The 14,002-nt window shown below is 29.3% G+C and overlaps 1 protein-coding gene across 3 annotated transcripts in view; it reads left to right on the top strand.

Moving 5' to 3' along the window:
• Window positions 1-14,002, top strand: part of S1P (membrane-bound transcription factor site-1 protease) — a 56,767-nt gene that overhangs the window by 2,273 nt on the left and 40,492 nt on the right. For all 3 annotated transcript variants that reach the window (XM_087160013.1, XM_087160012.1, XM_087160014.1), the window contains exons 2-6: window positions 1,293-1,559; window positions 7,276-7,427; window positions 10,746-10,854; window positions 13,035-13,138; window positions 13,596-13,713. In XM_087160013.1, coding sequence (XP_087016139.1) covers window positions 1,379-1,559; window positions 7,276-7,427; window positions 10,746-10,854; window positions 13,035-13,138; window positions 13,596-13,713 — 664 coding nt within the window. In that variant the 5' untranslated portion in view covers window positions 1,293-1,378. The remainder of the gene's footprint in view (window positions 1-1,292; window positions 1,560-7,275; window positions 7,428-10,745; window positions 10,855-13,034; window positions 13,139-13,595; window positions 13,714-14,002) is intronic.

Below are 14,002 nucleotides of genomic sequence, written 5' to 3'. Positions count from 1 at the left end.
GGAGTTCTAGAGCATGAGAAAATTTTGAGTTCCAGAGTACTTCGACTCCCGCTCCAGCTCTACGAAAAGGGTGGCCTGAAGTCTGACATCACACATAAGTTGAAATTAAAACATTTTAAATCAGCACATTGTTATGCTCTTAAATGTCATTAAAACACTGCAGCATATTTCTTGTAGCTCTTCTGTTTCATTAGTATGTCAGCCCCGGGGGCCCTGGTCTTCCTCAGAATTTCATTCCAGGCTGTCCTGTTCTTTGCCAAGGTTTTCCAGTTATCATTCTGATGGTTTTTAAGGATTTTATCTAGACAGTTAATCCACCTAAGTTTTGGTCTTCCATTTTTTTGGGAATCAGATGGTTTTCCCAAGAAGATCTTAGTGACTTAATTGTCATCTAATCTTATTAGGTATCTTATGTATAGCAATAAATTTGATGATAACTGGTTTTTCAAATAGTTATAGATTTTCAAATTTGTTCTTCAACAATAATTGTCACACTTCATTCCTCCAATACAATAAATACTTAATGAATACTCAACTACTTCTCAATATTTTTCTTTCAAATCTATCGAGCCTCCCTTTATCTTTCTCGGCTATTGTCCATGTTTCACAGGCATATGTAAAGATTAATATTTTGTAAAGTAGACGTTTTGTTTTTCAGCTAATGAAATAAGATTTAAAATATTTCTGCTGGCCAAAGAGACTTCTGTTAGCGGCTGTGTCTCTGTTTCGAATCTCTGGTATTGCGTCATTCATTGTGTTAGTTTCAGAACCTAAATGCTTGACACTGTTAGCAATTTCAAATCTGTATTCACTCATTAAAATTCATTGTTAAAGTTATGAAATATTGGTATTCAGTGTTTAGTTTCTGCAGTGCTAGTATTTGTTTGTATAATATGGCAGGACATATGACTAGGAATTGGGGGAAAGGGGACATTTTATGACAAAATGGAGGAACGGGACAAAAAAATTAAAAAACAACTGTCACGTAATTTATGAATGACCATTTATTTACATAATATTTGAGAAAATTCAACTGAAATGGATGTATTAAAACCCTTTTGAATTGTTTTATGTTTGTTTTTTTCTCTTCTGATGTTTGTAGTAAAAGTACTTTTAAGAAGGTTATTAAAAATTACTCCTTATATTTCAGTTATGCATGTAGTAATGAAATATTATATAAGCTTTTTTATATTTAAATATTGGTTTCTAATAAACAATTTTGAATGTATTTGTCATTTTTTTTTTTACATTACTAGATTATATTTTGATGCTAGACTATATATTTTTTTCAGATCATGCCTCTCTTCCAAATTAAAACAGATGGTATTTGCTCAAAATTGTTAAAGTATCGTAACGCTTGAAGATATTTTTTTCAAGCATGTGGTTCAAGGTTCGATTAAGAAGCTTGAGTACTTTCCGAATTCGGCAACTATTATGTTGCCACATTTTATTGTGGCTGCCCATTTTTTGTATAGTGACTTTTCCTTCATCTTGTGCACAAAATCTTTCTTCATCTGGTCATTATTATATAGATTTTTCATCAGAAGTAGTAGATAATGGTAAGAATATAACTTTTCAAGCATTCTTTTATTTTTTTCTTCATTTATGACTATATTTGGGCCTTCAGCCTTTATTAGTGTTAAAAAAAACATTAGTTTCTTTTTAAAATAAATAATAAAAAGTTATGACATTTTTATTTTATTTGTGAATTGTTTAACTGACTTTTTTAATTTTAAAAATATTAAATACTTTTAGGAAATTTTTGCTGAAATGTGGGATTTTGTTTAATCAAAACATAAGAACTTATCTAACCACATGTTTCACAATAATAATGTATCCCAGTGGTGTGTATAGGTATGTGGTTGTCCTGGGCAAGCTTCTCTATTAGATGCCTTTAAAAGAGAAGTGTAGGCAATAGGAAAAAAAAAACTATTCAATTTGGAGAAAAATTGATATGCATAAAATTTTTATTATTATTTGTTAAAAATTTATTATTTTCAGCAAAATATTTTTAAATGGAAATAATATTTATACCTAAAACTTCATTATTAAGTTCGTTTGGAATTCTTATTTTATCTTATTTTATTCTTATTAGATGTATTATGTTATATTTTATTTGTATAGTATTCTTTTTAACCCAAAAATTTACCTATAGGTGAATTTACAAGAGATAATTTTTGAGAAAAATAATACAAGCTATCTAGTATTGAATTTAAAGTTTAAATAATAGATTGAATGCCTCCTTTGACTAAATACCTAATGCTGTTGCTCCCTCTTTACACATCACTCGTGATTCTAGACTATAATTCACTTTTAATAATAATTGTGTCCTTTTTTGGCTTAGGAGCCATAGATTATGCATCTGTGGAAATTTTATGCATTGGTTATCATAATGGAATGATTGCTTCTACCGATCATACTCTAAATCAGTGGTTCCTGAACTTTTTTGTCTCGTAGACCCCTTGCCATGTTTTTCAGTTTTGGGTAGACCCCCTGCTTACCTGATATTAATTTTTTGTAAATTCATCAACTTCAAATGTGTTTTTGACAGCTGGTATAGTGCTACTCACTGTGAAAGATTAAAATTTCTAACTGTAGTGAAGTGTAGTGTGCAAAACTTAAGAAAAAAACACATGTTAATTTTATATATTTGTTAATTAAATTCAAACTAATTTAAATTAATGTGTAAATTGAATAAAATAGTGCACTATAAAACTCGTACTCCGCTACTAATATTATAATTGCTGAAATTAGTTTGTATACAAAACCGTAGTGTATTGTCGGTCTGTTTATAACATTTTCACGTAAAAACTGAGCAACGAATCTGCGTATTCTTGTGCGCAGATAAAGTTGGAGGTCTAGCTAACTAAAGAGTTGACACAGGTTAGACTACAATTTACTGCAAAAAAATACTTTTTTGTAACAAAATAAAACCTTACAACCAGAGAAAATAATAACGTGGGCGAAGCTGCAGGCAACTGCTAGTTTATAATAATTCAGTTTCATATATCAGAAAATAATCCCAATAACTTAAATTTTAATAAAATTTTTACTTCATAGCTACTTTCATAAATTATGTAGAATGTAGATAGATATACAGGGGTCTGTTTAGAAGAAATTTGGGTCCGTTAACACATCCTTCACAAAATATCTTTTCATAAAAGCAGACCCTTCACAAAAAAATTTTTTCTTTTAATTGGACCCTTCACAAAATTGTTTACCTTCATTATTGTTTTGTTAATCGAATAAACCCTTCCCAGGGGGGAAAACAAGAAAGATGAATGTAAACGAATTAAGTTTTGTCTTCGACAGAGGCTTCTTCTATTATTCGTTCGAAATGAATATTCTGCGCTCAGCAGTATAGACTAAATACCAAATATTTGTATGTTGCATCTCTAATTTTGAATCAGCAACTGCTGTTTATTTTTGAAAATTTAATAAATTAATTTACTTTTTTTATTATAATTTTACAGTGGTGAGCACAGTCTTGTATGTATTTACAATTTAAAAACTCCTTGAAATTTTTTTTTGCAATAACCGGACCCTATTTGGTACTATAGTAAATAGGTACTACAGTGCTCACCGTTTCTTAAAATCACTTTCGTTTTATGCTCTTTTGATTTTATTAAGTGGCTGATTTTATTAAGAGGCGATTCAACATAAAAAAAGAAATCACATTTTTACGATATATTCTAAATGCACACACTTTAAAAGCTGAAATAATGATAACATTAATGCTTCATTTTAACTAATTTAATTATTTTAATAAAGTAAAACCTTACATAAGATTAAATTTGCAAAATTTTTGCAAAGAACCGATCAATGGTTGCTTGAGTTGCAGTACTTAAAATTAACTTTTCAGCATCATTTGATAGTTTATAGAAGTTTTTATAGTTTTCGATATTTCCTCATCTTTGTTCTAAAGCTTGCGCAATATATTAAGTGCTTTTCTGACTTCCATTGAAGATGGTACTGATGAGTTTATTTCATCTTCTGAATCTGATTCCTCCATTTCTTGATTGGAAATAACTTTGCGATTTTTGATGTCCTGTAACAATTTCAGAATCAGATTTTCCCCTGATGTTTGCAGGTTATCGTCAATAGCTACTTAACGTGAAAAATTCTCGTCAATTTCTTTTTCTTCATTGCTGAGCATTTCTTCGAAGCAGTTATCAGCTCCATCGCCATTGCTTCATTCACACGTTTTAAAACAATTTGATATTGTTTGGGTTGAAGCAATGTGCCATGAGTTACGAATCAAATGCATTGATTCCAAAATAGTAAGGGATTTCAATAGTTTGTTTGCAGTTAAGAGTTCCGAAGAGCTGTCACAGTCTATGTCACTAATGATTTTTTGAACAACCATTTTTCTGTAATGAAACTTGAATGATCTTATGATTCTCTGATCAAGGGGTTGAATAATAGCTGTAGTGTTGGGTGGCAAAAACACTAATTTAATGTTTTTCAAACACAAGTCCTCATCAGCAGGGTGTGCAGAACAATAGTGTAAAAGTAAGACGACCTTTTCATTTTTCAGCTCCTTGTCCCATTCAAGAAGAAATTATTTTGTGAAGATGCTTTATGTCATCCATGCATTATAGCTGTTGGCATAACTGGTGGGCAGGTGTTTTACTCCTTTAAAACATCGAGGTTTTAAACTCTTTCCCAGGGCTCGAAAAAACTCAAAACTTTTACTTGTCCCCGAGGACGGCTTGTCCAACAATGTACCCGTCCTCCTTTGAAACTAACTCGTCGCTTCTAAATATAATTTTTTCTTATTTATTGCGAACATTTACATAACTGCACAATTAATTAGTAGTTACTAGGATTACATTATACAGTAATAAAATGTATACTATTTTACTAATAGTGACCTAATATTTCATTTATGAAATAATTTAAATGACGAAGGTCAAGTTATCTGAAATGTCAATTTATCCGGGGGGTACTGCGCTTTTTAAATGATGATGTTATGATGATTTATGACGTTTGCCAGTTCTACAATCAAGCCAATGATTTACAGAGGTTTCTGTGTATCTGAAAGGGGTTTTCCGTTTAGGTAGATGTTCATAATTGTGTTTAACGCTTCTTGTTTATGACCAGTACGTAATGTGTTTTTTTTAACAGTAACGTCACGAGCTGGGCGGTACGTGATCAAAGGAATTGTTAATTCCTTCGTTAGAAGTCCACATGCACAGAGCAACTTTTTTTTGTTTGCCGATTACGTGAGCATGCGCGTTTGGTCTGGCGAAGGAATTAACAGGATTTCTAGATTGGAGGGTCATATTAGAAGTGAGGCGCTGGACTTTTGTAAGACAACAAAATTGAAAATGTATCAGGAACATTAACGGGAAAATGGCCGTCCGCGCGCACGTCGGATTCGAGAAATTAATTGTCCGCGGGTAATTTTTGACCGTCGAGGACGGGCGGACGGGCTGTTTTTTGAGCCCCGCTCTTTCCTATCACTAAAGTGTTTTTTTTTTACAGTTCCTGTCATGTTGCATGTTAGCAGCATGGTTAGTCTTTCCTTTATTTTTTTACAACCACCAGTCGATTCATTTTTAAACAGCAGTGTGTGTTCAGGAAGTGCTCGGAAAAATAATCCTTTTTCACCTGTGTTGAAAATTTGCTCTGGTTTATAGTCTTTGATGAGTGTTGGCCACACGTCGTTTACCCAATCGGCGGCAGAGCTAAAATCAGCATCTTGCTTTTCACCATGCAATTTATGATAGACAATGCAGTCTTTCCATCGGGTTAGCCACCCATCTGTAGCATTAAAATCAGAATCACCAAATAAGTTAGCAAAGTCCTGTGCTTTGTGAAATAAAATTCCACGGGAAATTAGAATTCTTCGTTCGCGTGCATTTTTGAACCATTCTAACAGAGCCATTTCAATTTCCTCCGATTTTCCTTCACGCTTACGCTTTCTTGACAGATTTCCATTCTTTTTTTATTTCCTCGGAAATATTTATCCTTTGTTTCAGAATATTGAAAAGAGCAGTTTGGGAAATCCCTAATTTAGTTAAAGCTTCACGTTGACTACATTTAGGAAGTTTATCATAGTTTTGCAACACTTCGAATTTATCTTTAAGACTCAAATCCTTCCTTTTCGGCATACTGATAAAATTTAACACCAAACAAACTTAAAAATGATGTGTGCTCTAACTCTAACTATAATTTACTCAAGCGGCTTAAGTAATATGGAGCATGTGCACAGACAGTTTTTGGAAATCTATTCATGTTCTCTGTTAAAATAGATAACAAAGAAACTTCTCTCCCTTCTATGGTTCATTCAATAAAAAGTAGGATAAGAATTCAACCCCCTGTTGAGTGAGAGGTTTCTCCAAACTTCATTCAAGTTAAGGAATTGACATTGGTAAATTGATTTCTATGAACTCGCTGCTTACCACCCACATTTTTCCTTAACTCTTACACTATGTATATCACAGGAGAGTGCTAACCACACCTGTTTCACAGGTTTGTGAGTAAATGTTGCTTCTTCTAAAAAAAATCTTTAAACTTAAAAGAAATAAAATTTTATAAATAAGAACAAAAAAACTGAAATATTGCACTTTTGATTTATTATGTAGTCAAAATTTTGATTTCAAAAAGCGGCGGCATTGATTTTATTAAAGGATGTTTTTAACATGTATTAATATTGTAACCATTCGGTTCTTGCCAATTTTATTTTATAAAGCAGCTGATTTTATTATCCGGTGCACTGTTTCAGTGTGTGTTGATTATTCCATTTATGAAATGCCAAAATTAAAAGTCACGACCTGCTTGTTTGAGATGCACTATAGTTGATCCCTATTTTCATTTCATATACCCCCAATTTTTTTTCACTTGACAAGGACCCCCTGCAGGTTGTCGTCGACCCCTGAGGGTCGATATAGACCACTTTGGGAATCACTGCTCTAAATTAATGTTTTAATTGAGTAAAGGGATTGTGTGTGTTTAATGTTTTAATTGAGTAATCAATTATTAGTATCATTCAATCTTTTATTATATGTTAACTATAATTAGTTATTGCTAATATTTTTATTAAGATTTTCCTCCTTATTTTTTTAAAACTTTAACACATGCATTGAAAGGGGTTAAAATTTAATAACATCCATTATCTATCACATGATTTTGCTTTTTTTTTAAAAAAAAAATATTAGAATAATTCACCGAATTTATGTAACTATTACATTGTGTTGTTAATTTTTTAAAACATATGTTTAAAGTATATCAATTAAATATTTATTTAATTATGAACTACTTTTTTCCTAGAATTCATTGTGAGTTTTAAGAAATTTTATAATCAAGATACAAGACTAAAGTTTATCAGGACAGCTTTGCATCGCTTTGGCTCAGACAGCTGGCAAATTTTACCTCGTAACAATCCTGCCAGCAATTTTCCTAGTGATTTTGAAGTTTTGCAGGTAATTTTTAACATTAGTTTTGTTCTAATCAAACATTGACTTTTTCATCATTTTCTGTGATTAAATATTAGTTTAAATATAGTTTTGTTTAGGTTTGTTATTTTGACTTATAAAGTTTTAATGTGTAATTAAAATTGACTGTTTAGTGTGCATGGGTTGTGGGAATAAGTGGTTGAAATAGTCCATTTTAACTCCAGATTTTTTATAAACTTGACTCTGACTTCAATTATGGTTTTGTAAAGTAAAAAAAAAAAAGGAATATTCAATCATATGAACCTTGCTTAAAGTCTTTAAAAATGCTGACAAAATTTTAAGAAATGTTAATTTTATCATTAGGTATCACTTCATCAGTCTTTTTCTTTTTGACAATTTGATTAAAATTGTCAAAAAGAAATAGAAAGAAATTATAATTGTTTTGACATATTTTAAAGTTTTTTAATGTTTGTAATCTAAAGAAAAATAATAAACTAGCAAATTTTCTCTTCTTTTTTTAATCAAAATTGCTGAGATAGTGAAAACACTTAGTGCATAATTATTACTTCCATCTGTGGTTTGAAGTAGAATGCTACAATTAGAGTAACTACTGTAGTCGCTACTTTTTTCCTGGTTCCTTGTGTGGTGTACTACTTTTTAAAAAAAGTAGCCTAATGAGTAGTGGGATAAAAAAAAAACAGTAGTTTGTTGCAATTCTTGGCAACTACTTTTTATAAAGAAACAAGGTTCGAACCAAACTAATTTTTCAAATTAGATAGGTGCAAATCTTTGCAGGTCTGTCAAGGGAAGCAATGAAAATGCTCCTATGGCTGAGCGTCAATAAGAATTATACCTGATGCTCAAAAGCAGCTGGTTTTTTTTCCTTTAATCTATCCGTTAAGATTAATAGCTAACTTATCACATTGGTCATACCTCCAAAGGTGAATGTATACTCATGAAACACTAAAAGAATACTTGATGTTATTTCAATGGAAAGAAATCATTTCTATTTCTTAGGGGGAAAATAAATAAAGAAAGAATGAAAAATAAAAGAGCAGTAATAACTTAAAAAATCTTAAGTATTTTTATAAATTCCTTGCATTTTCTAAATTAAATATTCGCTGTCAAGAAAGTCTTAAAAAATTGGAAGTTGAAAGAACAAATTCACAAGAAATTTTCTGCATGACTAACTGGCTCATATAAATATGAATCAATACTTCTTAATAATTCCTTATATTTTAGCCACCATTTTTTTATTCAAAATCATTTTGAACACAGGTATAAATTAAGTTTTCCAACAAAGTTCGTCTCCTAAACGTAATGAAGTAGAGATATTTCAAAAGTATTTTATAGTCATGTAAATATTTTACAGTAAAAGTACTTTTGACGATAAAAATATAAACACAATGGATCGTTATTTAATACTTAAGTTAGGAATCTGAATCTTATGAATCACTACTGAGAAAGATGTGACCGAAATATAAATGTCTGTTTGATTGTCAGAGAAAACTGACAGAAGTTGAAAGTTGATTCTTAGAAATGCCTCTAAGTTTCACCAGGTAATCAAACTAGTTAAGTTGTTTTACATTCCAACTTCCTCACTAGTAATTAGATAGATTTTGATAGCTTTTAAACATTACTTTGCAACCTTTATATACTCTAAATTTTCTTCATTTTCAATAAAAATTAAAAAATATATACTCTACCGGTCAAAAGTTTGCGAAAATTTTGAAATCTGCAGAAAAAAGGTCTAAATTCAAATGTTCATAGAACTACGAAAAATCATTCAAATTGCATGAAAATTTGATTTGTTCTAAAGTGAACCCTCTACAGTTAGTTACATATGATCAAATTGCAATACTTTGTTTTTTGCGAACTGAATCCAGCTTTCCGTCATGGGCTGTTTCTAAGGTGAAAAAAGTTGTTAAGTTTGAACACTTGCCAAACTTGCAAAATTTTTTTTTGTATTTTCTGTTAATAGAAAATAGTTATTTGAACCGTTCTTTGTAAGCCCTCAAAATTCCAGATTGATTTGATTATTTTTGACGAAGTTATAGAATTTTGAAAAACATGTGTACTTTTCTCGAATGTTGAGCATTCCACATATGCGGTCTTTTGGTCTATACATCTTCTACCAAAGAACATTTTAATTTTAATGTTTTCTATATTTTCAAATAATTAATATTGATTATAAAACAAATATTCTTATTCATTATTGTAATTATTGTTATTACAAAGAATTTTTTATGAATATAATTAAAACAATATCTCATAGATGTCACATTTCATTGAAAATTTGTTTTTGCAAACGATGCTCTGATATTTCGAATCGAAATCAGTTATGGGACATTTTACAACAGGAATGGAACTCTATACCTCTTGAAGTGATTAATAGTTTGCTAGAACGAATGCCAGGCATATGTAAGGCTATAATAAAAGCAAAGGGTGGATGGTTCGAGGAATCTAAGATTTAAACGTTAATTTATTTAATTATAAAATACGAATAAGAATATGTTAAATATTTGACCTGTTGTAAACATAATAGTTTAGTAAAAATGCAAATTTTTTATACTATTGTTATTATTTTTTTAGAATTATTTATGCAATTACTGTTATAACTTTTTATTCCAATTTAATGTAAAGTAAAAATATCACAACAAAACAAATACATATGAGCAATAAATATCAACAATAAATATAAACAATAATAATTACAATAATGAATAAGAGTATTTGTTTTATAATAAATATTAATTATTTGAAAATATAGATAACATTAAAGTTAAAAAGTTCTTTGGTAGAAGATGTATAGACCAAAAGACTGCATATGTGGAATGCTCAAAAATCGAGAAAAGTGCACATGTTTTTCAAAATTCTATAACTTCGTCAAAAAAAAATCTAATCGATCTGAAATTTTGAGGGCTTACATATAACGGTTCAAATAACTATTTTCCATTAACAGAAAGAACAATTTTTTTTTTTTGCAAGTTTGGCAAGTGTTCAAACTTAACAAATTTTTTCTCCATAAGAACAATCCATGATGGAAAGCTGGATTCAGTTCGCAAAAAACAAAGTATTGCGATTTGATCATGTGTAACCAACAGTAGAGGGTTTATTTTAGAACATATCAAAATTTCATGCAATTTGAATGATTTTTCGCAGTTCTATGAACATTTGAATTTAGACCTTTTCTTTGTAGATTTCAAAATTTTGGCAAACTTTTGACCGGTAGTGTACCAAAGGCAATCATTGCAGAGCATGTATGCTGTATGAGCATTAAATTAAAGAATGTTGTTATTTTTCTTTCTAAGAAATTACTGATCTAAAAAACAATATATTTTAAAGATTCAAGAGAATGCTATTGATGAAGGTACTAAGGCCCTGAGAAGACACAATAGTATCAAGCATGTGACTCCTCAGCGAAAAGTTACTCGTACTCTAAATAATTTTGATGGTGAGCTCTTAAAACTTTTCCTTTATTTTCTAAAGAGTTTATCATTAACATTATCATTATTGATTTGCTTTTGTTTTGAAATGTTGTTCTGTTTACTTTCATATAGTTAGTAATGAGAAATGAATTAAGTTTTCCATTAATATTGCTGAACTTATTGCTACCATATTCGTAATTACTCAATTGTGATGGGACAGTAAAAAAAATATTTAGTTATCAACAGTTTAACATAGTGTTAGTTTCAGGTTTTGAATACTTATATTAATATTGTTTAAGTATATTTTTCTTTTTCCTAATATTTCCATATATTTATATTATATCTATCCATTTCATGGTTAGATTTATAGTCACATCATTAATGAGGTTTTTTTAAATTTTTTATTTATTCCAAGTTAAAAGAATTTCTCTTTAAACGTCTTCAAGGATGAACACTTCTGCTCAAACCCTAGTAGCTAATAATGAACACAAAGCTTATCCAGATGTTGCTGGATTTGAAATGAATGAGATAAATTTGAATGCATCCATCTACTTTTTTAATCCTTTCATTTCCAAGTTCCAATTTATTACAGGTACAGTATTGATGCTGCCAATGCAAACAATATGAGCAAAAGAAAACAAGTTTATTTATTCCTCACAGGTGTTATCTCTTGGCTGTAATAAGATTGGAAGAGAAAAAAAGATAGTCATTGATTAAGAAAAATCAAGTTAGAGGGAAACTGAGCAATGTTGGTTCATTATTATGAAATTGAAGATAAAAGGATTGTGAACTTAATAAAATTAAGTTATAGTAATATGACATGGTTCAGAATTTGGGTTAAAAGTTAATTGACTTAAATAAATTTTACAATCAAGTTTGTAGTTAATCAACTTTAAATTTTGCTTTCATGATTTGACTATGATAAATTTGTTAGGTAGAATAAAATTAGTTTTAGCATGCTCCCGGAATTTATTCAGTTTAGAAAAGTATAATAATTTCCTGACTTTGAATATATACAATTGTAAGGGAAATACCATTGGAAAGTTATGTTCTTGATAGGGGTACGCAATATGTGATTTGTAAGTAAAATTAGGCTTTTGAATGTTTTATACGTTTCCCCCATCTTCAAATCAGAAATTAGTTGGAATATTTTGTGCATACAAATGTTTTCGTATTTATTTTAATTACCCCTCCCTCAAGAAAAAAAGTCCCAATTATAATTGGTTAAAAATATTAAAATTGTTTTCTCCCCATAGAGAAATGCTTGCTATAGTTTAAATTTCTCTTTCTTCTTCCTTCTTTAAAGAAATTAAGTACAAGATTTAAATTTTTTTTTGCACTTTGTTTTTAAAAACATTTTTGAGATTTTTTTAACTATCTACAGGTATTTTTTGATCTACATCTACAGATGCTTTCTGGCAATTCTCTGCTGTTTTTCTTATTTATTCATTTTATTTTCATAATTAGTTGTAGTGAATAGTTTCCTTTATATTTAGTTGATTTCCACCTGACTAATTAAGTCGATTCTTATTTATGAAAATGTTATTTACATCACAGAAATAATCAAAAGCTTAAATACTTAGTCTGCTGACAAAACCAAACCTTTGGCACTAACAAATAGTTTGTGTTCTACTTTCCTTATGGTAAAAATATGTAAAAACCCAAAGTGACAATAATTGCTCCTTTTTTGTTTGTTTTGGCAAAGATGGTTTCTAACATCTCAGGATTTGTTTCCTTGAATTATTACAAGTTTATTTTCCTTTTTCTATAGCACAAATTAACCTTATTGGCGTCTTGTGCTATTAATAGGCGTCTATTAATCTTGTGTATTGGCATCTTGTGCTCATATTTTTTTGAATAATGAAATAGCCTTTATCATATAAAAGAGATTTAGAAAAATCTATTCAACTTAATGCATCTCTTAAAAGTAAAGCTTGTTTTACTGTTTGAGGAGCTATAACCCAAATAAGATATTGATTTAATATTTCTTACAGTATTTAATGTGCATACAAGTTTGTTTAAAATACTTGAAAATCATAGACCAGTTCTGAGTTAAGGTCATTATGTTTTTAGAAACAATTTTTGCAATTTTCAGAAATGAAAATATACTTTTTAAAAATCCTAAGAAAGGTTTCATTTTCTCTCTTTAATTTAAATGCATACTATACGTATTTTATTCTTATAACTTTGTTTTTTCTTCAATCAGGAAAAAATGACTTGTGGAATGCTGAATCGGGAAGAATTAATGAAAGTTGTTATCTGAAGTGGTATTCATCTAGACCATTTGCCAAACGAACTAGTCTTTCATTGGTATTTATTATATAATTTAAACTTTTTTTTAAAATAGAAATGATTAAATGCATTTAATTGAAATACTCCTAGGATAAACATATTGCTTAAAAAGTCGTATATTTAAAACTCCATTTCTCAGGAACTATTCAATTGATTTCACTCAAATTTTTTATTTTGACATGAAAAATTAGATACTTTAAAATGATGTGAAAATTTTATATCTTAAAATTCAAAATGTTTTTGATTATAATTAAATAAAATAATAATAAATAATAAATATTTACTAAAATTTATTTTTTGGATAGAATTATTTTTGGATCCTATTTCAAATCAACTGTGAATGTTTTTAAAAAAAATATTTCTGCCGTTTGGCTTGTTAACAGGAATCATCAAACAATTTTTTTACTTTAAAAATATAATAAGCAATGTTTTAGCTTTGTTTCAATTTTTAAAATTGCTTTTAATAATTCCTCAGGGTTCATCTTTGTGGGAAACAGCAGGAAATTTTGTTCGGAGACGGCTTATGAGAGTATTGCCACGTCAAATCACTAATATTTTACAAGCTGATGTTTTATGGAATATAGGAGTGAGAGGTATTTATCCATTAGATGTTTCATCTCTTTCATTTTTTTGTTGGTATTTTCATTTAGTTCAATTTCATTTGTTTAAGTTATTGATTATTTTAGAAAAATTAAAAGACTTTAAGAATAAAAAAAAAATATATACTAAGAACATTGTTGTTATAATTTGTTGTTAATAAGAAGCCTTGCAACTTATTGTTAGACTAGATGAATATCTGTTCTTGGTACGCGATGAAAGAAAATTAAATGATCAATAAATCAGTATTAACTCACTGGTGGTTTTGCACGTAAAAAGTCGAAT

Source organism: Parasteatoda tepidariorum, chromosome 3 (assembly GCF_982258835.1).
Source record: "Parasteatoda tepidariorum strain Cologne lab strain chromosome 3, Ptep-v5.0, whole genome shotgun sequence".
Lineage (NCBI taxonomy): Eukaryota > Metazoa > Arthropoda > Arachnida > Araneae > Theridiidae > Parasteatoda > Parasteatoda tepidariorum.
Note: the sequence above shows the minus strand (reverse complement) of the source record. Positions and strands in the feature narration are given on the sequence as shown.